Raw genomic sequence first — 22109 nt, 5'->3', positions numbered from 1 at the left:
GTATGTGTGTTGTTTAGCAGGAGTGTAGTGGTGAAGAGAGGCATGGATCTGGATGCTCTATCAAGGGAGAACAGTGATTATCACTTTTCTACTTACTCTTTGAGTGCTTGTTTGCTTTTTACATTGTATGTAAGAGAGAAACTGATCAGTCTAGTTCTCGTGTGGTAATGTGTCATCTTTTTGGCTTTAACCAAATAATAGCTTTTTTATACACACGTTTCATCTTTATTTATGGCTCCGTTTTGTTCTAGCCTTGCGTCTGTTCACTGATGGCTTGTACAATAAGACTCTAATAAAGCCACGCTTTAAAAATTGGCCTCTTAATTTTGTTTTCAGGGTTACTGGATTAGGATGCACAAATGTGTTCTCAATGAATGCATTTTAAGGGTTGATTTGAAAATGACTAAAATATCTAGGTATAAGGACATAGGGAGGCCAGTTTACATTTTTATCACCTACTGTTATTTCTTGTTATTTTGACTAGCACTTTGGTGTACCTGGCTCTTCACAGAGAGACAGGAAAGTCTTTCCATTTGAGTTTAATTAGGCAGCCCACTGCCCCTGTGGAGAAATCATCTTTGTTTGGAGTGAAGGTGGGGAATATTGGGAGGCAGAGCAAGTGTAGGAGAGGGTATTTTTATAGGTTGTTGTTGCTCTCAGCTGTCACGTGAGGATGATTTCTAAGTGCTTGTAGACTTTAGGGAACTATTAACATTGCTAGCCAAAAGAGTATATTTGGAGGAGGGTTTTGTATCTGTATCTGGATTGTGGGTCTGACCGGTGAGTTGCCTAGCACCAGAAATTCCCACAAGGCACTCACCTTATTGAAGGTTTGGGCCCCTACATGTAAAAGGAGCCTGCTAGAAATTTAGCACCTACTTCTGGTTAATGTAGGGCCTCTGCCTGTCACCCTTGCTCATGTGATTAGTGCCATTCAAATAAAGGCTAGTGAATTAAGATTGCAGAAACAGGGCATGTCTACACATGCATTGATGCTGGCTTAAATTTACTGCGCAGTAAATTTACTGTGCAGTAACTAATCGGGCATAAAATTTACACTCAAGTCAGCATAAGTTTCTATATTTATTGCGCAGTATGGGCATGCACATGTAGATGCATGCCTGTACTACGCAGTAAATGCGCACGTGTAGATGCACCCACAAATTCTTAACATGGCTTTAATGATCGCGGAATACCTGGTATATGCTGAGTCATGGTTTGGTGGACTCATTTCAGCAGTTACACCCACGCGTGTCTGTAAGACGGAAAAGAAATGTCAACTTGCAGCACGAGAGCGGAGGTGATACAAGTTCTGCAGGAAGTGCAGTTGAAGAGGAGATATGGTAAGTTCTGCCTGTTGCTTTGATCCTGTTCACAAAGGAGTGAATTCAGCAAATTCTTCCACTAAAACCCTTGTTACAAGCATACATGTCCAGGATTTAAAATGGCACTGAGTTTTTCTCAGCAAGCCAAAATCCATCTATCCAATTAGGATCCTGCCATGACACTGACACATTGTCAGTTACAATAGCTGATCAGATAACTACCACTGGAACTTAATAAGGAGTTGGAATATGTCAGTACATAATATCTTTTTCTCTGGGGTCTGTGATCACTTTGTAAAAGGTGAACTGGACAGTGGTAAGAATTGGTGTGATAGAAAATGGTACCTCAGGACCTAAAGAAAGATTTGAAAAGCCTTACATGCATAATAAATCATACGGACACACCACTGGATGCAAATGAAGCTACTAGGGGATCAGTGTGCTGGTTCCAAAGCATATCACATTAGCGTTTTACTATCAGAGGAAGGGTTAACGCAATGCATGTTGAATGTACCTTGTAACAATTTACTGTAGGCGGCTTCCAAAATCAGCATCTGAAATTTCCAACAGAAGAATATTAAGTGAAGAGAGAAGGATGGTGCAGCCAGAATGGACAAGTGAGTAGATCACAAAGTTGATTAAACATGGAAGTTAGGAAGTGTCCTGGAAACATATGGTATTTTGTCCTTCATGTCCCTCAGTGATTTATCTTTGTCAAGATTCCTGTAATCATGCATATTTTCCTGCCATTATACCTTCCCCTATTCAAGCTGGCTCATCAGTCAATGCTGAATTTGTCTTATCCATGTGTGTCCCATCTTCAAAGAGGACAGGAAGGGGCTTCCTAAACTAACTGAACATATGTTGCTCTCCTCCTTGGCCAGATCTCAGAGTTGGATTTCTGAAATTAAACGCCTCCATATTTAGGCATCTAATTAAAGACTGCCTGGTCTTCCCAAGTGCTGAGCACCTGCAGATCTCCTTGAATTCATTGGGCTGTTGAGTAAAAATGGAAGGGAGTTCTCGGAGTATTATCTATAGAGAGTGTGGCCAAAGAGCTGGGCCGTTGATGCCTCCAGTGCTGTAGTTTCTGTAGTTAAAATAAAAAGGCTCTGCATATGTGACAGGGCCAACTTTGTTATGGTAGCCCTGCCAGGTGTTCCTGGGGAGATGATGCAGATTAAATGCAATTTTCTGTCCTGATCCCAGGCAGAGTTTGCACGATCAGTCCAACAATGTTACTAAGGTGTGAGCAACCACCAGGATTTTCAGCCCAAGGCTGAAATAACAGATGGCCTGTAATGAATCCAGTGAGGGTATTAACAGGACTTCTTCCCATCAGTCACTGCAGCAGCCACTAGATGGCCATATAACATGGGGAATAGAAATGATCATCACCAGGGCTCACCCCATTGGAACATTCTTTAATGAATATGTGTGTCCAAAGGGTTCCCCTGGATTTCTGCAGATTTCTACTTTTATTAAAGCAGAGGTAAGATTCTGGTCTTTGTGATAATGAAGGAGACTTTTTGGCAATGACCCTGCATGTTCCCAAGTCAGCAGATGGCCTGAACAACACAGGCAAAGGCGTAAGGGTCCAAATCCTGCTCCTGTGCAAACCTTGGGGAGTGAGCTAAATGGCAGGCATTCCCCAGGTGGGCGCTCTGAGAGTCTAGCTTGCAACAAGAAGAGGAACAGTAAGAATATTGTTTTTGTCTAGCTGAAGTGAAACAGATGGCTAAAAGAGCAGTCTCAGGCCAGCTGGGACTTCTTCCTCCATATGCGCCCAGTGAATGCACTTCTGAGAGTGAAGCAGAAAGCCTGAAGGAGACATATCTACAAGCCACCATCAAGGATCGGGGATATCCTGAGTGGCAGAGAAGAGCTGGCAGGTGGCAGACAGGTAGTGGCACTGAGACGCTGGATCTGGGGAGGAAGGAAAAATCTGAATCGGAGTGGAGCGACGCAGAGTCTATCTTCGAAAGTTTTGCAGGTAACACTGGTAAAAATAGACTTGCTTGTGGCATGGTTCTTGGAGGCCTCACAGGCCAGTTTCACCTCCAGAATGGCCCCATATAGAGTGTAGAATATTCTCTGGACTGAGCACTGGGCACTAAGTGACATCTAGGGTCTTGCCAGTGAGTACCAAGGTCCCTTTGATATAGTTGGATGTTGAAGGTTGAAAACTCTTGTCATATTAAAGCCCATGGTGAGTATGCCCACGTGCCTTTATTTCCTATTTTAGTGTCAGCCTAGTTTTATTTCTTTTAAATTTTGAAAATCCTTTTCCTGTAGCAGCCTATTGGCCAGTGCCATGTTGGCAATCATGAGTAGACCATAACCTTGATTGCTATAGAAAAGTCAAACCATCCACATTTCCTGTGTTTATGGGTTACCATGTTTCACAGAACGTGGAGTAATTTGAGGTTAGTAAGTAGCTGCATTGCTGTATGGCACCAAGGTGAGGTATTCATCATCTGGTCCAAATAAGAATGATCCAAATAAGAATGGGGGGTCCAGAGTGGTTGTGGCTTGCCCTAAAGGCGTGACTGAGAGAGCCCCTCCATTGAAAATCTTTGTCGGTCAATGCTACATTTCCTAAGTGAATTTAGTTGCTGCTTAATATTTGTCTTGGAAGGTGTGGAGACACTAAACAATTAATGGTGATGTACCCATGCACAGAGAGAAAAGAGACTGGCATGAAGATCAGAAAGGAAATGTTGGCAGTTAGAAATATGTAGTAGATTATTTACTTGAACCAAAGGGTCTGTCTCTGAGATGTAACCAAATCAGGTGGGTAGTTTGTGAGAATCCAGCTGCTGCATGTCTCTCTACATTCACATCCCTCACAACCACACTGACAAATAGCCAAGAACTCAGTTTGTGACAGAGATGCATCCAGAAACAGAGATGAAAATGGCTGTGATATAGTCACATTTCATATGAGGGCAGTGACCTGATGGCACATCAAGCAAAAGGTTGCCAGCAATAGGATAAAATTCTGAAAATGGTTTACATTTTATGTGCTTGGAGTCTTGAGGTTTGATCCTTTGAATAGTGCTTTATTACTGAATTGTGCCTGCTTAGATCCTAATATGTGGCTTATAGAAAATTTAAGAAATGAATTATTAATGATGTGAATGTGAAAGGTATTTTAAAGAAAAACACGTTCAGACCAGAGCTCAGTAAAGATTCACATGCCTGAAACAGGGCATTTAATTGCCATCATCTTCCCATGTGTGTGACACATCATGTAGCTTTGATGTCATTTTTTCACATTTGTAATCTGCCAGTTGTTCAAACTAGCCCATCCACATTATTCTGTGCATAATAATTGTGTTCAATTCTAACACGCTTCAATTTTTTTAGGTAGAAATGGCCAGTCTCCATCAAAAGATGAGCAAGCAGAGTCTGGAACAGCCTCTCATAAGAATTCAGACATTTCTAGAGGATCTCAGAATCTCTCTAGGGTACGTGCTTAAATCCAAGAAATTTAATTGTTAGCAGTAATCTATAAAACAGATTACACTCGTTTCTATGTGTTGCACATTGAAATATGAAGACAACCAGATAATGCTTATCTTCTAGCTGTGAGCTGCCCAGGAATCCTCCATTTGTTTGGTTTTGTAAAACCATCTAGGCAATCTGAGCAGTGGGAGGTTGGCTGAAATATAGAGCAATCAAATGAAAAATACCCAGTGATGAGGAGCTAAAGAAACCAAGAGCAGTAGAACAAAAGCTATTGCCAAATCTGAATTGATTCATGTTTTTAAAAGCGATTTTCACAGAATGATGGCACAGCACACACATGCCTGTGGAGTAGAAAAATTTGGTAGGAGAATGCACAAAACATACCTAGGAGAAATGTTTTTTTGCCTGTAACTCCCATGAAGAAAAGAGATTTATCTGTACATTGACAGTATATGGGTTTGTTATATCAGCACTTCAAACAATGTAGGATGCACATTTTATATTGCAAAAATGTTTATTTGTGAAAAGTCAGGATCTGCTTGGTAGAACATAAAAATAGTTTATAGACAATTTTAACATTTTAAGTGCTTCCAGTGCCAGGCAGCTAAGTACATGTACTGTGCTTTTCAAAATCATCAGTCTAGGTTAGGTAACTCACACTGATTGCAATGGGAATTAGGTACCTAAATACTTTTTGAAATCTGGTTTCCATTGATTAAACAGTCCAGGTAATAGCAAGCCTCACTATTAACCCACTATACTCCCCCTCCAGCCTACCACCTCCCAAATGATTTGAGAAAAAGAGATGTGTCTTGTGGTTGAGAAGGTAATGGGTCCATTTTATAGCACACCTGGGATTTTTAATAGCACTTTAGAACAGTTTAGTGCAGGAAGTGAAGACTTCAGTATCCAATTAAAACTCCAGGCAATTTAGGTGCTGTAGACAGAATGTAATGATCCAGATTGGGCTCTTGCCAGGGTTTACACTCTTTTTACAGAACAACGCCACCGGCTATTTTAATGACTGAAAGAGGTCAGGACTGGAAGCACAGCTCTGTTTTCTCTGCTCTCTGATGCCCTTCTCTGGGCACATGACAGAATCAGACAGAGGAAAGCAACATATTGAATTGCTGCTATGACTTCTAACAGTACTGGCAAAGCTCTGGCTCCACTTCATTTAGGCTGTGATGGCCCACAACATAAGGTAGTATTGTGGCTGCAGGCTCAAATGTTCCCATTTGAAAGTGAAAGAGGCATGCAGAGAAATAATGTAAAAGTCATAGGTACCCCAATGAACATGTGAGAAGAGTAAAAGTCTGATTTCAACTTGACATGTTACTATTTAATGTTGTTTAAGAAGTATATTATGCCATATGGAGACGTGAAAGCATCTTCAATTAATATTTTCTAACATTTTTCACAGGGGCATTCGAGGGTGTTAGATCATTCCTCTGATTCTTCTCCTGACCTATCTGATGAATTTTTCACTCCTGACCCTGATGAATTTTTCCCTCCTGTTACTCAAGACAGCTCAGAGGTAGAGGTAAAATCAAAGTCTACACGGGAGTAAAATATATACCAAGGCTTTGTTTATGTTTGTCTCTGATTTGGAAAAGAGCTATTGAAAACTGCTAAACTTGTTGTCATGGCATCTTTATTTTACAGCAGTCCTTCCTCGTCTTGAGAATCATCTCTCAGATCATGTTTTACAGGGAAATTAAGGCTTTTAGATAACCTTAAAATGATAAATCCTGCTGTAAGCTAAGAAAAAATTGAGGCCAGCCTTCAAGTAAGACATCCCTTCCAGCACTATTCATTATACCCTTCCATGTTTGGAAGACAATTTTTATTCATTTCTTAGAGACGATGAAACTATTTGTGAAGAACGTCAAAGGCAACAAACACTTTTCATTATTGCTCTTGACACTGAAGTTCCTGAGAGAGTTACTGCTTTCCACACTGATTAGGGTGTACATCGCATGGGGGCAAGAGTTCTCCCTTTGCAGTATGACTGCAAGAATTTTTAATTTGTTGCATTCTTTCTCTTCAGACCTCAAGTTCTGAAGGTGAATTAGAAATAACCCCAAAAGCCTGCGTACCAAACCAGATTGGTGCGGATGCAGAGTCAGGTAATGCTATTAAATATATGCCAGTTATTTTCATGCTGTCCTTGCAGCAGACAGAAACTTGCCAATTCCTGGCATGCCATTTATCTACTTGGGAATTTTCCTATCAGCCAGAGCTGAAGTCTTGCTGGCCTGCTTCTTCTCCATTTGTAGTGACTTCAGTGGGAGTTGAGGGCATACAACAGGATTTGTACAGTCAGACCTGAACAAAGAATGAATAGTTTGAGCTGAGGGAAGTTTTGATCGTGCACTTGTTGCATTGCAATCAGAAAGTCTATTGTTATAGCTAGTTTCTATTATACCTGTTGCTCATTTAGTAGCTTCAGGTAATTTGTGAGGGAAAGAGATGGAAATCAAATTAGTTTCCTGCATACACTAATAACCAGATTGCCACATACACTAATATTCTGATTACCAGACATCCCTGGTTTTTGAGAACCAGAAGACCTATAATAATACATCTGGAATGGAAATGTTGGCATTGCACGTCTATTCTTTTTTGTCAGTTCTTTTTCAGATGGAGTTTTAAAACATTTCAATATACCCAATCCCCCAACGGTAGAATGTCTGGCAGCTGGGATATGTTTATGAAAATGTATTTTTAAAAACACATTTGTCTTTTGAGAATAACCAAGACAGAGGTCACAAGAACTGAAAAATATAATAAAGTTGTAATTTCCTGTTCAATAAGTTATGTCATTTTTTTTATTTGCAAAACCCAATAATGGTGAACATTTCCTATTTGTATTCAGGAAGAAAAAAATTTCTCTGCAACACAGCAAAAGAAAACCTTAGCAATAACACAGTGGGAGTAAATCAACTCAGCCATATGCCTGTAGCCAGGTAGAAAGACTTATTATTTTCATTGCCACTTCAAGCATAAATTAGGTTATATGGATTGTGCTTTTTCTTTATTAATCCTACTGAAATACCTAATGCTGAAATAAGCTGCCAGTGGTATTTTTAATGGTGATGTATGTATTGTATTTCCTGGCCAAGAAACATTAGCAGGACTCACGGATCTGATGAGGCTTTGCCTTTTATTGTGTTACCATCCTTCTTTTTGCTTAATGAGCTAGTTAGGATGTAAATAAGAAAAGTAATTTGTATATATTAGATATACATATTACATGGACCTGCCAAAATTTTAGAGCAAAGCTATTCAATCCCAGGCATTCATCCTGTGTTTTATAGCTTGTCAGACCTTAGTACTGCAGCTCAGGTGGCATACAAAACCATATCTTTTCCCTTTTGGGAGGTAGCAGAGTTCGAAGCATAGTCTGTGACCCCTTTCAGCACTTACTCTGAGCCAGTATTTGGAGACTTGCTGCTGCAGTTAACTGCCAGATACAGTGCTTCTGTTCCATTATTATTTTTTATTTGTGTTACAGAGAGGCCAGCCAGAATCACTGCCCCAGTGGGCTAGGTGCTGTACATTCGCTTAATCGGCAATAGTATCTGCTCTCTGGAGTGGCTACAACATAAACAAGGCAGAAAAAGGGTGGGAAAAGGGAGTAACAACAAGTCTTAGAAATAGTGACAAGTCTTACAAGTCTTAATTTTTCAGTGGTTTTATATGGAACCCCTAGCATGAATTTTGCACGTATTTGTTGTGGTAGGTACACTACAGATTCCTATCCAGTTTATGCAACGCCTTTTTTCCTGCCTCTCTCTTCCTTTTCTCAAGGCCTGATTTTGATTTTGATTTTTGATGAGTTCTGATTTTGGATGCGTCTTACTCAAGCCCCAGGGACGTTGTCTTTTAAGTTTCTTTACTTTCCTTTGTTCTCTTTTTTAAAAGTTTATTTTCACTTTTTTCCAAGAGAATCAATGAATATGAGCTTTTAATTTTTTCTCTTTACAGCGTTGAAGCAGCACAAGAAATGATACCTGGAGAGGCACTGGAAGAGTTCAAAGAAAACTATATGTAAGGCTACACACTATCTCATAGTGAACCTGCAGCAGATTAGTCATTACCATTCTAAAGTTTTCTGTTGCTATAAAATGAGTTGATGTGCCAGAACAGACCTTCAGAAGCACGATGCTAGTGCGGAGTAGACAGATAGTATTTCATCATGATAAGCAGGGGAGTAGGTACAAAAAAGCAAACAAACACAGTCATCCTTAGCTTACGTCAAAGTATTTGCATATCCAGGCGTAATTAAATTAGGTAAACAGAAAGTCATTTGGGCACTATGCAGGCAAGTTAAGGTACTTGGGAATCTTCATTTCCTCTGAACATGTTAAGTAGGATGAACACAGAATAGTTGTCCTTTCTCTAGAGAGAAAATGATTAATTCACAGTTAAATACCATTTATTTGCAAATAAATATGGACTCTGAATAATATGATGGAGGTTTTTAAATTCTTATTTTGGTAGGACAGAACCACATGGCAGAATAATTCGTTACCTTAATTTGGAAATCAAGCTTTTTTTTTAATGTAGGGAAAGATTACATATAAACTTCTGATTAAGACAACATTCAGTGGCTGAGAGAAAATATTTCCTTCAGATCAACAAAGCCTCCTAAATATGTTTTGAGGGAATACTTACTGTAAAAGCATGTAAGTTGTGTTACTCGGTATGGCCACAGTTCTGCAAGGGCTTCAAACTATAAGTAATCTTTAGTGGACAACAAAGGTTCTTCTGAGGATATTTGTGTAGTTGTTTCACTGAGTGTAAGTCGTTCACATGGAGGACATCTAAGGTTGCAAGTATCCAAGAGCTTTGAGCTGCTCTGTATCCCAGCTGAAGGTTCTTTTATTCTTGAGATCAGTTCTCAACTCTTTTTGAAAAAGATTGGTAGCTAAGATACCTTCTCTGTCTTTTAAGCCCTGCTGGAAGTTTGGCATAGGTGTTCTTGAGTCTTTTGAGAACTCCACATGCCATTGTCATAAAGACTCCCTCACTTACCTTTGGAAGACCAAGCAGATTGACCTAAATTTAAACTGTTATAGAACCTGCAAATTGCACAATGAAGTAATATGAAATTTGTAAGAAAGTGATATTTAAAAATAGATCTTGTAACCTATGAGTCTCTTTCATTGTTAATCCTTTAGATCATTGACAGATATTCAGGATTTGTCCAGTATTTCTTATGAGCGAGAGAATTCTAGTAAGGATTCAACTTGTAAAACACCCAGAGTGGGTCATGCGCCAACTAGTGTCAGCACTCCACTCAGCCCAGGTAAACTGGATGGGAAAGGGAAACTTCAGAGACTTGCTTAACTCTTTGGCATTTGAAGTCAATCTTTCCTATTTGCACTTGCTAATGTAGTATCGGTTGATATGAGTGGTAGAAGCCTTTCAGCTGGTACTAGTGAAATTAAATCTGGGTTAGACCAGGGAATTATAAAAGATGTTTAATGTTGTGCTTTGAAGTGTTATGTCTTTGGTTTAAATAATTATACATAATAGGTGTGTCTACGTGTGCATTTAAGCACGCCTAAATTTAATGCATATTAGCTTAGGTAGGTGTCTACACATACAGGTGTTAAAGTGTGTGGACTGATTTGGGACTAAAGTTAATCTTAAATCAGTCCCCACGCACAATGTTAATATGCTTTAACTATCCATGTCTAAATTTGATACCTGCATTTGCAGGTATCAAATGTAGGCACGATTAGCCTAAAATCACCATTTTTAAACTGCATTAAGGATGTGAATGTGTAGACATGTGCCCTAATGCGCCTTAAATTTAGGCTAATGCACCTAACAGTGTCTCTTGTAGATGCACCTAATGAAAGTCCACTTAGTGAGGAGGAGAATTTCTGCAAGCACAGCTGAAAAAGCCAAGTTTTGAAAGGTTCCAGAAAATAAATTATGGCTAAAAGTAATTTTCACAACTTGGGCGGAGAAAGGTCTTGGAAATGTAAGCAATTGAGATTTTAAATAAGGTCTGAGGCTCACATTTTTCCTTAATATTTCCAGGATCCAAGTCAGTTAGTTAGCTAGGTATCTCATTGCTGCTAGTACATTTGTTATGTCATGAGATTGTAGTATTGTGGCTTTGTACTTCCAAAATATTGTTTGGAAAACAGCCAGGTTTTTTATGTAGCTTAGTCTCCATATTCCTTAACTCAGCATCCTTATCAATACAGTAGTGAAGGTTGCGTAATGGGTATCCTCTTTGTCATGATTAAAAGGAAATCCCAGTCACAAACAATAATGATACCACTGAATTTCTGTTTAGGGATTAATTTGGGCAAAGTTTTTGTCAAAGGCTGATATGTAGTTGTGTGTGCAAATGACATGTGCAACTGGCTCTGTATGTGTTGAATAAGCAGCTTAGTTATAGCCATATAACAAAAAACAAAATTCACTTGCCTGCTCTTCTGTCACCTACTCTGTTCCAGAGAAAAAAGTGTCATCATCCGCTAAAAAATACAGAAACACCCATGAAATACCTCTGGATACCTCTTGTTGGTCTACTCAAGAGACTGCCTTAACAGCATCCAGCACTTTTACTACGGCCTGTGAGAAGCAAAGGAGCGCTGAACTGCCCTTCGTCCCTTTGGAAAGCTCCTCACTTGGATTGACTGAGCCTGTATGTGTAGGCAGTTACGCTTCTTTATACCAGCTACATTTCTATATTCTGTCCTGTTTCATAGTTGGTCAAAATACCTTCATATAATTGCAAGAGGCTGTAATGTCATTTCAAATTCCCTTAATATAATTGGAGCTAGAACTCATATGAATATTGTGTGTGAAATCAAGTGCTCTCTTGACTTCCGCATGGTCAGGATGACCCTGTTTTCTCTAAGAGCTTGCTTTGCTTATATTTGTATGTATGATATTATTTTTAAAAAAGTCTTGCTGTGCTGTGAAGGCCACAGTATGGTTGAGAAGTGATTTGTGTTATTTAACTTATTGTTCAGTATCTTACTAGTAGATTCAAAGCATCCTTACATGTGCACAAGTTAGTGTCCCAGAAGGTATCAAGACATAAGTTTACAGCCGATTTCTAGACCATATCATGGTCTTGATTTGCTAGGAGTGAGAATTAAGCGTGACTGTAAAGAAGTGCATATTCAGATCTGTGCATTTTAGTTGAAAGTGAAGGAAAGATTCTCGGCGTGGTGCTGGGGAAGGCACATGCAAGCAAAGAAGAATGGTTCCTTAGGAAACAGTTTACAAATGGAAGCATCCTGGTCCTGTGAATAATTACACTGCACAAGTCATCAGAAAGCCAGTGTATTAAGGGGCATAATTTGTCCTTTTTCTGCATGCATAGACTTGGTGCAACATTATCAATTCTCTTGTGTCAAAAAGCCCTCTTTATAACCACCAAATTTCCAAGGAAACCTTACCCATTTGTACTATTCCTTTTGGAGGTGAAAATATCTCAGTGCCAGAACATTATCTTAACTTCTGTTCCAGAGAATTACATATAAATAGTTGCTTTCATACTTTTCTTATTGTTATTCTCCGGTGGGGTTGTCATTTAAAGATTAAATTAGAATTTGTTCAGCCAGAACAGTGGCAGTCCTTGGGTCTGTTCTGCCTCTTTGGATTTGCAAGGCAGACAGTTGGAGTTCATTAAACACATTAACAGCCCAACTCTGTCATGACTTGCACTGTAGAGACATTTTACATTAGTGTCACTCACTCTCCTCAAAAATCTTTCTGAAATGAAGTCTTGTACCAAGTCCCTACTTCCAATTTGAGAACTATGGGGGCTTATCACACACTTCTGCTTATATGTATCTCTGGGACACTTTTGTATAGAGCTTTGACTGGATTGAATAATTTGAGGTTTACAGATACTCAAGTCTGTGTCTACAATCGATGGATTCAACTCCATCTCCTCTCAGGGAGTGACAAAACTGGTCTCCCAGGGGAAGTCCTGTCTTTTTGTCCTTGTCTGGAAGGATGGTGATCATGGTGCAATGAAGTGTTAACATTGATGAAAACAAGGAAACCTTGTAGTACCATTAAGACGGAAAGCCCTAAGATTAAAAAAAAACACAGCATTCATTGGAGAGGGTTGTGCTCAGACAGGTGCTGCTTTTCTTCATGTCTCTATGTTTTTGCTTAAGGGTTTAACATGAAGATCAGAAGCAATTAACTTTATGCAAGGTGTTTGCAGGATCTTCTCATCTTGTATTTAGTAGACTAAAGAAGAACGTAGAACAGTGGTTTCCATTATAATGCTTATAATAAGTATATTTTTTTTTTACAGAGTGGTTTGTCAGGCCTTGGGGCAGCCTCATCTTTAATAAAGGCCAGGAAAGAATTTGGTAAACCCATTTCTACCACTGAGCAGATTGACCTGGAGAAAGGTAAATCATGTTATTAAAGTAGTCTTACAGCTGCCTTACTGTAAGAGGCACATTTTCAGTCAGACCTTAACTATGCCTCTAGTTTTATAGGGACAAATAGCAGTGAATACAATTTTACACAATCAGTGATTATTAGGTTACTTGGATGCTAGACTTCCAAGCTGCGCTTTCAGACTCAGAAATTGAATGCCTACTATAAATGAACTAAGCTGTAAATGTAATATTGTTGCCTCAGAACTTGCACCCACAAAATTGAGGCCTGTGGCTGAAAGTCCAGCTCGAAATCTGTTTTGAATCCAAGATCTACTTAAAGGCATTTAATAGTATGTGGGTAAGCCCAGTTTAGGGAAATTCATGAGCCTAATATGTTTCATAAGCATCAAAACTGGAGCTTGTAGTACATTCAGGAGAGTTTCATCACTCTTAATTGGTTAGACATTTTTTTCAGCTGACTTAATCCCAGCGTTCTCTCAGGCATCAGACCACTTTATGGACGAGCTGCCTCCACCAGCCCAGGAGCTACTTGATGAAATTGGTAAGAGGCATTAAAACCCAAATGCCGTGCATCTTGTCAGTTATATTTTATGTCCTCAGTTCCATGTCGGTGGGTGATCAGGATTTCCCAAAATGATGCGCTAATAAAATGCATATGCATGCTTTCAACCCTTTTTTGGCCAGGGGAAGAACAGTAAATTAGATATCAATAACTTAAATAACTGGCTCTGAGCTCCATAATGAATTAAGCTTTGGGGCTTCTGATTTTACAAATTTATAAACATCACAAAACCATAGCTCACAATAATCCTGCCTGGTGACGGCAGTCAAATTGCTGAGCATAGATGTAATTTAACATTGAAACAAGCTCTGTGTATACAGTCAGACTGAAATCTTCAAAGATGCCTTGGGGATTTGCATGTTTCCCATTAAAATTAATGTGAGTTGGACATCCATCTCCCTCAGGTGATTTTTGAAGAGATCAGTCTCAATGATTTACATTTCTTCGTGTAATCGCATACAGCTTCAGACAGAGAATACTCGCAGAGCTCTCCATTATTTCCCTGTCCTATATTACATCAGATATTCCCTCGATTATATACAATTACTTACTGGTCTTCAGCACTTTATGTACATTGTATTCCATTATGTTTCTGCAGGTTATCATTTAAAATTCATGCATTTGGAAACAAACGACATACTCAAAATGATCTCTTATTTCTTAAGGCGTAGGAATTGGCAAAAATGGTCATGCCGGGTTTTCTTCATCATTTACAATTAGTTACCAAATTTATAATGTGTTTGCAGAAAATGTACTAAATTGCGATACCGTGGAGATATCACTGCGTTTGTATGTGAAAATGAAGGTAACAGATTCAAAGTGACATACTTCTGGTCTTGTCTCCTGTCTAACTTTCCTAGTGAAAGGAGACAGATCAAGCTGTATTAGTACTTCCTTCTGAAACCCTGAAGAGTATTCATTTTGGAATTACATGTATTGACATATCTAGTCCATTTGTTTCCACATACACCAGACCAAGATGACAGGAAGCTGGCATAGGATGGGTAGTTTGTGATCAACGCCAATTTATAAGATTTAAATTATGAATCAATTGCAATTCCATGTTGTTTGGCTGGAGCAAGTAACACATTGCCCAGTGTGTCATGGAATGGATTTAGAACGAGCATCTGAATCAATAAAGAAATATGTGCTGTTTTTTAACAGAATATTTGAAGCAGCAGACTGCTGCCTCTCAGGAGAAGGGATCATGTAGCAGCAGAGTGCCAGTGAAAGGTTAGTTGTTGAAAATTGACAATTTTGAGAAGATTATAAATGCAAACAACCTTTGTGTTGCTGCAGATCAGTTCTTGTTCTGAAATAAATGACTGGGGTAATAGCTGCAGGTATGCATCTAAGCTTTTATTTACTGGCTTTTAAGGGATTTGTACGCTCTCCTAGCATAGATATTCGGAAGAATTCGTCTTTTCCACAAAAGGCTGTGAGCAAAAGCGTACTTACCAGGGTCTGCGTCCTGGATGGCAGCAGCCGCAAGGGGTGGTGGCAGAGGCCGGGCTGGTTGCAGCAGCAGTGGTGGCTGGGTTGGCAGCTGCTGCCATTCTTGCGTCCCCTTGAAGTGGGTGCCCAGGGCTGGCATTTCCACTTCAAAAGCAAATCAGTCAAGAAGAGTGCTCAGTACAGCCTCTGTTGCTGTAGCAATATAACTTTGTATGTAGATTAGTCTCTTCTATTTCTCAGTCACTGTAATGAATTAACCCCTTTGGTCACAAATATACTGCAAGAAAATTCCAGCTACCTGGAACATGCTAATGGAACCAGTATTGTGTTCCATGTTCTGGTTTAGCAGACCAAAGGGAAGAAAAATGAATCTCCCAAGCCCTTGAACTTCAGAATGGTGACAGATGGGAACCATTTTGAGATACCAGGTCAAACTGTCAGGTGTACAGAAAATCTTGATGGTCTCTTTGCTCACTATTAATGAGGCAGAAAGGAAAGTGGAAAAGCAGGTGAAAAAGAAACATCAGCTATCCTATATGCGGACTGAATAGGCATTTGAGGATGATACTGACACTTGTCTGTGTTATGCTACAAGTTGTTTTAGATCTTTACCCATTTAAATTTTTTACCCAAGGTAAAGAAGCCACTGTGACTCTTTATTCAGAGGGTATCTTGTTTTTAGGTGGTCAGGAATGCAGCATCCTGTATTGCTTGCTGTTCAATCAGTGTGCCTTTGTTGTATTTGCATAAAGTACAGCTATTTCAGACTCCATGCTTGTGACAGCCTGCTGCTTCCTTCTTATCATAGCTTAGCAGAAGGTGACTACATAAACTCACATGCCACAGGGAACAGAATTTACTGAGATAAGTCTAAATATTGTTGGACTTGGCTAACTAGGGCAACAAAGCTAACATCCACAGGTCCTTGATTTTTCCCCATGTTGGTTAGTGTAAAGGGAAAAGATTAGATGTATTTCCCCTTATATTTTCCATTTTAGTGTTAATTTCTGTGACTATAAAAATATGGTCGAGTTCTCTACTTACCTGAATCGTGCTATCGACAGTTTCTAAAAATAGATTAATTGTGAACTTATTTAATTGTCAGAAAACCAGATGATGGGGTTGGGATGCTAAAGAAATAGATGATTGAAAGTTTCCCAAGTACAATAAGATATACAAGCAGTTTAATTTCTTTAGCCACTTCATTTGTATCCATTGACATTAAAGTTTCTCTGTTTATGTGAATAGCTCCCAGTCAGTGTCAACTGGCAGACAAAGAGGAAGCAGAGGAAATTGAAAATCAGGGAGAAGTAGATCATACTGTCTGGACTAAAGAGACATTGAATCAAACAGAGGAAACAGAGAGGTACTGAAAGGGAAGAATAAGGATGTTCCTTCTAAAGAACTTTATATATCAGTTTGGAAAGAATAAACATAGAGTTAATTCAATAGCAGGTAGGTGATTCTGTGCAGGTAGTGAGTGAGTTGTCCACTTCCATTATCCTGCTCATCATTACTGGGTGCTGCTTACTTCTGTTCTGCACGCCTCAATTAAATGATGATACTTGATTCACATGTGCTTTCACAGTATAACAAGCATTCAGGATATGATTCTCACTTACATTCAGATCCTATTACACAGGGCTTTAAAGTGGCAGCTTTATGTTGGCTCATAAGAATCTGCAAGAAAAAGTGACAAAAATGGGTGTGAAACCGATAGGCCTGTTTTCCAAGCTGTAGGAAGCACAAAATGAAACTGTATAAATGTTGACAAATAAGTTTGGGGGTTTTTTTTTCAAAAAAGCTTTCAGTTTTATTCATCTTGGGTAATTCAGGAAATGGAAATGGTTGTTCAAAATGTACAATATCTAACTTGACAGTGTCACTCCCTTCAACAGGGCTCATTCTACTCTTGATGATGCTTTAGAAAGACTGCTCCACCCGATTGCTGAGGCTGACAAGGTCCAAGGAGGACCTGAGGGACTTCCTCTCAGGTTAGAGGATAACTGATTTTCATACATTAAGTTATCAAGTTTACTGTGGTTTCATTTTGTGTATAAACCTGTGCTGGGAGCTCTAGAAATTCAGCTTTCAGTCAGCTGGCAGCAGTGCATTACAGAGCTCAGCAGGAGGTATCAATCTGAGAGGGGATACAGGACACCCACTGCTAGACAAAGAGAAAGGAAAATGTTGTTAAGATGGTCTCAAGGCAGAAATTCAAATTGTCCATCGCACTGAGAGCTGGAAACGAGCTGCTTCAGCACTGACTTTTGAAGCATATGGGAAAGAAGAATGCGCATTAAAAAAGAAAGAAAGGACACATGCAAGATTTTTTTTTATTTGAAGGGATCTTATGGACAGAGTTATGATTAAGGCCTTGCTTTTTGGCATGACAGCGTGGGAAGTGGAAATAATGAAAATGAGAAAACTTGCTGGAATGTAGCTTAATAGGAGCCTGTGTGTTGCAGATAGCTTCCTCTGCCTTCTTACAACCAGTAGCCACAGACTAATATATTCTTTGGAAACTAGGGGCAGTTCTCAATAGACTGCTCCTGTTTGCGAGCTGCCAACAGTTACTTATACATCTCCTCCTAAAGGGCAGCATGTCATCCCACATTAATTTGTTTGGCATCAGCATTTCTTTGCTCACCCACTGCTACTATCCTGAGGACTAAAAAGGACTGGACAGAAAGCAGGCAGGATCCCTTCAGTACAAATGCAGGCGTGTTCATGGTGGGCCTGATATAAAACTCCTGGGCCTAGTGGGCTTTGGATGGGGCCCAGAGAACATCTGAAGTTGCAGGGATCTGCTGAGAGAAAGAAGTGAAAAGCTGTGCAGTGGCTTTCCCCCTCCATTATCCTGAGCATTTCTGTCTGACTTATTTGATAATTCCTGATCCACAAAGGAGGGTGCTGGGGGATCGCTGGAGTCTGACTGTAAATGTAATGCATATCTCCAAACTGATCTCCTGGCTCTGCGCACCAGAAGGCCAGAGCAAAACTCAGGCACTTAGCTCTTTCAGAGGCTTATATTTTAATAGTTTCTATTTCAGCTTCCCTGAGAGAGAATATAAAATTGTGATCTGACACATAAATCTCTGTCATTGAAGGGCAACAAGCCTTAAAGATCAAGGAGAGGAAGGAATGAAGAGTGGAATAGAGGAAAGCAGTACCAGGGCAGAAAGCCGAGAGACAGAAAGCCGTGCAGGGAATACTGAAGGTCTTTTTTTATCCGTAAAGATGCTATATACTGTGCATGGCAATATCTTGTTTACTAGTCTGGCAGCCCTGACTTTATTTGTAATAAATAGCTTGCACTGAGCAGGTCTGTTAATAGATATTGTTCTTCGACTGCTTCCCTTGCCCTTAGGAGCACAGAAATATTGCTTTTGCCCTAAGCTTTCACAACAGAGGAAGCTGCTTTGGAATTAAATTCTCTTATATATTTTTTTATCTTTGATTTTTATTATTGTTGATGAAAAGTGTTAGACTGAGCTTGGAGGACTCTCCCGCAAGTTACAAAGCTGCCTTTCACAAGTGGAGTGAGTGCAGCTTCCCACACTGGTCCTTTGGCATGCTTTAGTGGGACCACTTGTTCTACAATCTTGCCTCCTTGGCTAAGACGTGCTAAAGCTTTGACTGTTAACCTGGATTAGATTTGAACCTGTGACATGGGTACTAGTATTAAGGAGTCCCTCAACAATCAGACTTCTAGCCTGTTCTTTCCCCTTCTTCTACCTCCTAGAAACAAGAAGCAGAAGATGGGTTCCTTTCTTCTTTAGAGGAAGGAGTCTTAATTAGCTGCCTCTGTTCTTTAAGCATCTTAAAGGTGAAGTGGCTTTCCACTGATAGCTCCTGCTCATACAATCAAAACCAATTTATATGGGCTCTTTGAATTGGGCAGAAGCAGCTCTCCTGTACCATATGGCAGCATAGCATCAGAGACGCTGACACCTTGTTGGTGCTGGTTCTTCAGGCAGGAAATATGGCAAGAGTGAACTAAAATTCAAGATCCAAAAATTGAAGAAAAAATGGAGGTTTTAGTGCAGATGAGCTCCTTCTAATTATACATTAGCAACACCCTTTGCCCAGTCAGGGATAGCATATGGGATGAGTAGTGCCAGACAACCACATAATAATGAAGCAAGCTGACCTAATTAGGTCAGGATACAAACAACTGCCAAAATGACAGAATCAGATAGGGATGCTAGCAACTTGAGTCTTCTTGTGCTCTGACTGGCCGTGTTGATTGTACATTAGTGTCTAAATCCTTCTGAACTCTAGACCTTTACTAGAAGAGTTAAAATAGATGCCCTGATGGACACTGTGTGAACAGGAGAATGCAATCATAAGGTTGTACGCCTTGATTTTTGAAAGTGACCTTTGATTTTCAGGGCTTAACAAGAAAGGACTTAGAAGAACCTGACGTTCAGAGGTAGATGTTAGCTTGCAAGTGAGATGCCCCAAATCTGAAGTTCTCCAGATCACTCCTCCTTTCTGAAAACGTTGACAGTTACTGTCTAAACACACCCATTGGAAATGGAAGGCTCTTGTCTGCCACACGTATTAACAGTCTTGGGCCATATTTAGTGGAGTAGTTCAGGTGGCAGACTCAGCCCATAACTACTACATGCAGGGAATCCTTCCCACCGCTAGTGATTCTGCAAAGAACCTGCAGCACAGTCTGCCTTTTCAAAGAGTGTCTAATTGCTGCTCGTTTCTGATTAAGCTGTAGTGGACCCAATAAGGGATCTGCAGCAGCAATCTCAGCAGGTTTATTACATGCTGACAACAAAACTCCAGAAGTATTGGGGCGCTCAGATATACATGTTCTTATCACTTCTGTACTGGATTTATTTCCTTTCCAGCTACATATCTCGAAGATCAGAAACCCAAGTTGCGGCAGCGGCTACCTTGGACTTCTCCAGTCAGGTGAACATCTTTTAGATCTTTGTACATGTGAAAGTTTGTTCTGGTGGTACTGCCGATGAGTACTCCAAAATTCAGGCTAAGTAAAAAGGAGGACAGAGACCTAGCTCAGTGTGGCATTTAGTTTAAAAGTAAATGGCACTGAAAAGGCCTACCACGATTTGGGGGTTCTTGTATTCTCCTTAACTTCTGTCCCAAGTTAAACTCTGTAGAAACTGGGCCTTTTGCAGAAATGAGAGAGCCTGTGCGTTCTCTTGCTCTGACAACTTTGGTTCAGGAGCCAGAGACAGTGAAACCTCATTTGCTGTGACTCCCAATGTGCTTTGTGTGTCTGTGTGCGCGCGCGTGTGTGTGTTAAACGCATTTTTTTAACCTTATTTTTTCTTTTCCAGGGTAATTGTCTTGGATCAGAGCAGCCCTCCTAAGTGATTGAAGTAAATAGCTAAATAAAAGCCAGCATGTTTTTTGTTATCTTCCCCATTATACAGTACCTACCTCTGTGATTTGCAACCCTCTCCAGCACATAAGCAATATTACAGTGCTTAGTCTTCCCTAAACTATAACAATAGATAAAAATGGACCAAATGCTTTGCTCTCCAAACACATCTGGTACATTAATTTTTGGTTCATTTTTATGTAGCCACTGCTTATTAATGAGAGGCAGTGCTCCAAATAGTATTGCAGAATGGAGTTGTTTTCTGGATACAGCCTTCCTGTCAAGCCTGCTTCGGCTTTCGTTTTTTCTCTAGCGCTCATGCTCACCCTCATAGGCAAAAGTATGCCTTGCTCTGTTGCATTATACGGTTTCCAGTATTATTGACAAAAATGATTGTAATTCTTTAAATTGATGCAGTGGCTGCTCTTTCTCAATGCTGAGGAGAGGAGCGCTCCTGTTACAGCCCATGTGATGTGTGGTTTTCTCTGTTCATTAGATGTGACAGGATAATTTCTTGTTTTCTCTTTTCCTGGTGCTCCTGTAATCGAAATTGAACCGATTTAAATGATTAAGGGGATTGATCTTTGTGCAAAAAGTGAATAACTGAGAAAAAGCCAGTGCCCTGCCAGGCAGTGTAAAGGCAGCATAACATATCTGCTAGCTTCAGGCAGGAATGAATGGGAGAATAACCAGTTAAAAGCAGTAAGGCCTCCCTTATTTACTCAGGCCATGGGCTGGATGAGTCTGGGTCCCATTGATTTAACTGCACTTTGGCCCATAGGAGTCTTTGTGACATAGCTCACTTCTGCCTCAGGAGTGCTTTTAAGTGTGAATTTACCCCTTGCTGCTTCAGCACAAACATCTTCTTGCTTTTTGTTAGGTTTCAGTTGCACATTCAGGTATTTGGCACCCTGCATGTTTCTCTCTTCCCTGTTGGCAGTGGGCAACTGCATGCCTGACACTGTTACCTGGGTTCATTTATCTTAATGTTAACAATACTAATAAAAGACTTCTGACTTCAGTATCCTGGCATGTGGTATTTCTTCCCACTTTGTTGCTTCTGTCTTTGACTAACTTTTTCATTGGAGCCAATGCAAAGTGTGATCTGAGCCAGGCATTTTTGTGCCCCTGCTGAGTCCCCGAGGAGTGCCTCTCATACTTCAGCAAGACTTGTATAACTTGCCGTACTGATAAAGTTTCTTTGAACTGATGTAAAAAGGGAAAAAAATCATTACATTAACCAGAAGCAGTCCTGAGGTCTGTGAGCAGCATAAATCCACTTGGTACAACTACTGTGGGGTAGCAGCTTGTCCATTGCCCCGACCAGAAACAGCAGTAGCCTTGCAAGTCTAACTGTACAGAGCCCATGTCCCAGGGTACTGTATTGAAGTGAGGACTCCGTTCTAATGCTCCGTGATATTTTACTCTGTTTTTCCATTCTCCCAGGTTTTTTATTCAGATGTTGTGCCCTTTCTGAAGAGTTGGCTCTTGAAGTATAGAGATGAATATTATCGGTGCTAGCCTTGCAA

At 40.0% G+C, this 22109-nt stretch overlaps 1 protein-coding gene across 7 annotated transcripts in view; it reads left to right on the top strand.

The window, feature by feature from the left end:
* Positions 1–22109, top strand: part of TEX14 (testis expressed 14, intercellular bridge forming factor) — an 85665-nt gene that overhangs the window by 31872 nt on the left and 31684 nt on the right. Inside the window, exons 14-31 of one of the 7 annotated variants that reach the window (XR_009456453.1) lie at positions 1237–1343; positions 1860–1942; positions 3046–3318; positions 4695–4795; positions 6220–6339; positions 6847–6925; positions 7675–7765; positions 8787–8849; positions 9983–10110; positions 11279–11469; positions 13105–13204; positions 13653–13739; positions 14925–14993; positions 16464–16581; positions 17114–17209; positions 18326–18435; positions 20084–20147; positions 20537–20578. Coding sequence is in view for 3 of the 7 variants with exons in the window: in XM_014608143.3 (XP_014463629.2) it covers positions 1237–1343; positions 1860–1942; positions 3046–3318; positions 4695–4795; positions 6220–6339; positions 6847–6925; positions 7675–7765; positions 8787–8849; positions 9983–10110; positions 11279–11469; positions 13105–13204; positions 13653–13739; positions 14925–14993; positions 16464–16581; positions 17114–17209; positions 18326–18435; positions 20084–20147; positions 20537–20573 (1917 nt within the window). In the remaining 4 variants the exon portion in view is untranslated. Of the gene's footprint in view, positions 1–1236; positions 1344–1859; positions 1943–3045; positions 3319–4694; positions 4796–6219; positions 6340–6846; positions 6926–7674; positions 7766–8786; positions 8850–9982; positions 10111–11278; positions 11470–13104; positions 13205–13652; positions 13740–14924; positions 14995–16463; positions 16582–17113; positions 17210–18325; positions 18436–20083; positions 20148–20536; positions 21602–22109 lie in introns of those variants that run through there. The other 6 variants (XM_014608143.3, XM_014608144.3, XR_002092085.2 and 3 more) reach the window with 6 other exon arrangements.

This window comes from Alligator mississippiensis, chromosome 14, assembly GCF_030867095.1.
Source record: "Alligator mississippiensis isolate rAllMis1 chromosome 14, rAllMis1, whole genome shotgun sequence".
Taxonomy (NCBI): domain Eukaryota; kingdom Metazoa; phylum Chordata; order Crocodylia; family Alligatoridae; genus Alligator; species Alligator mississippiensis.
The sequence above is the reverse complement of the archived record's forward strand: the minus strand, read 5'-3'. Positions and strand labels throughout refer to the sequence as shown.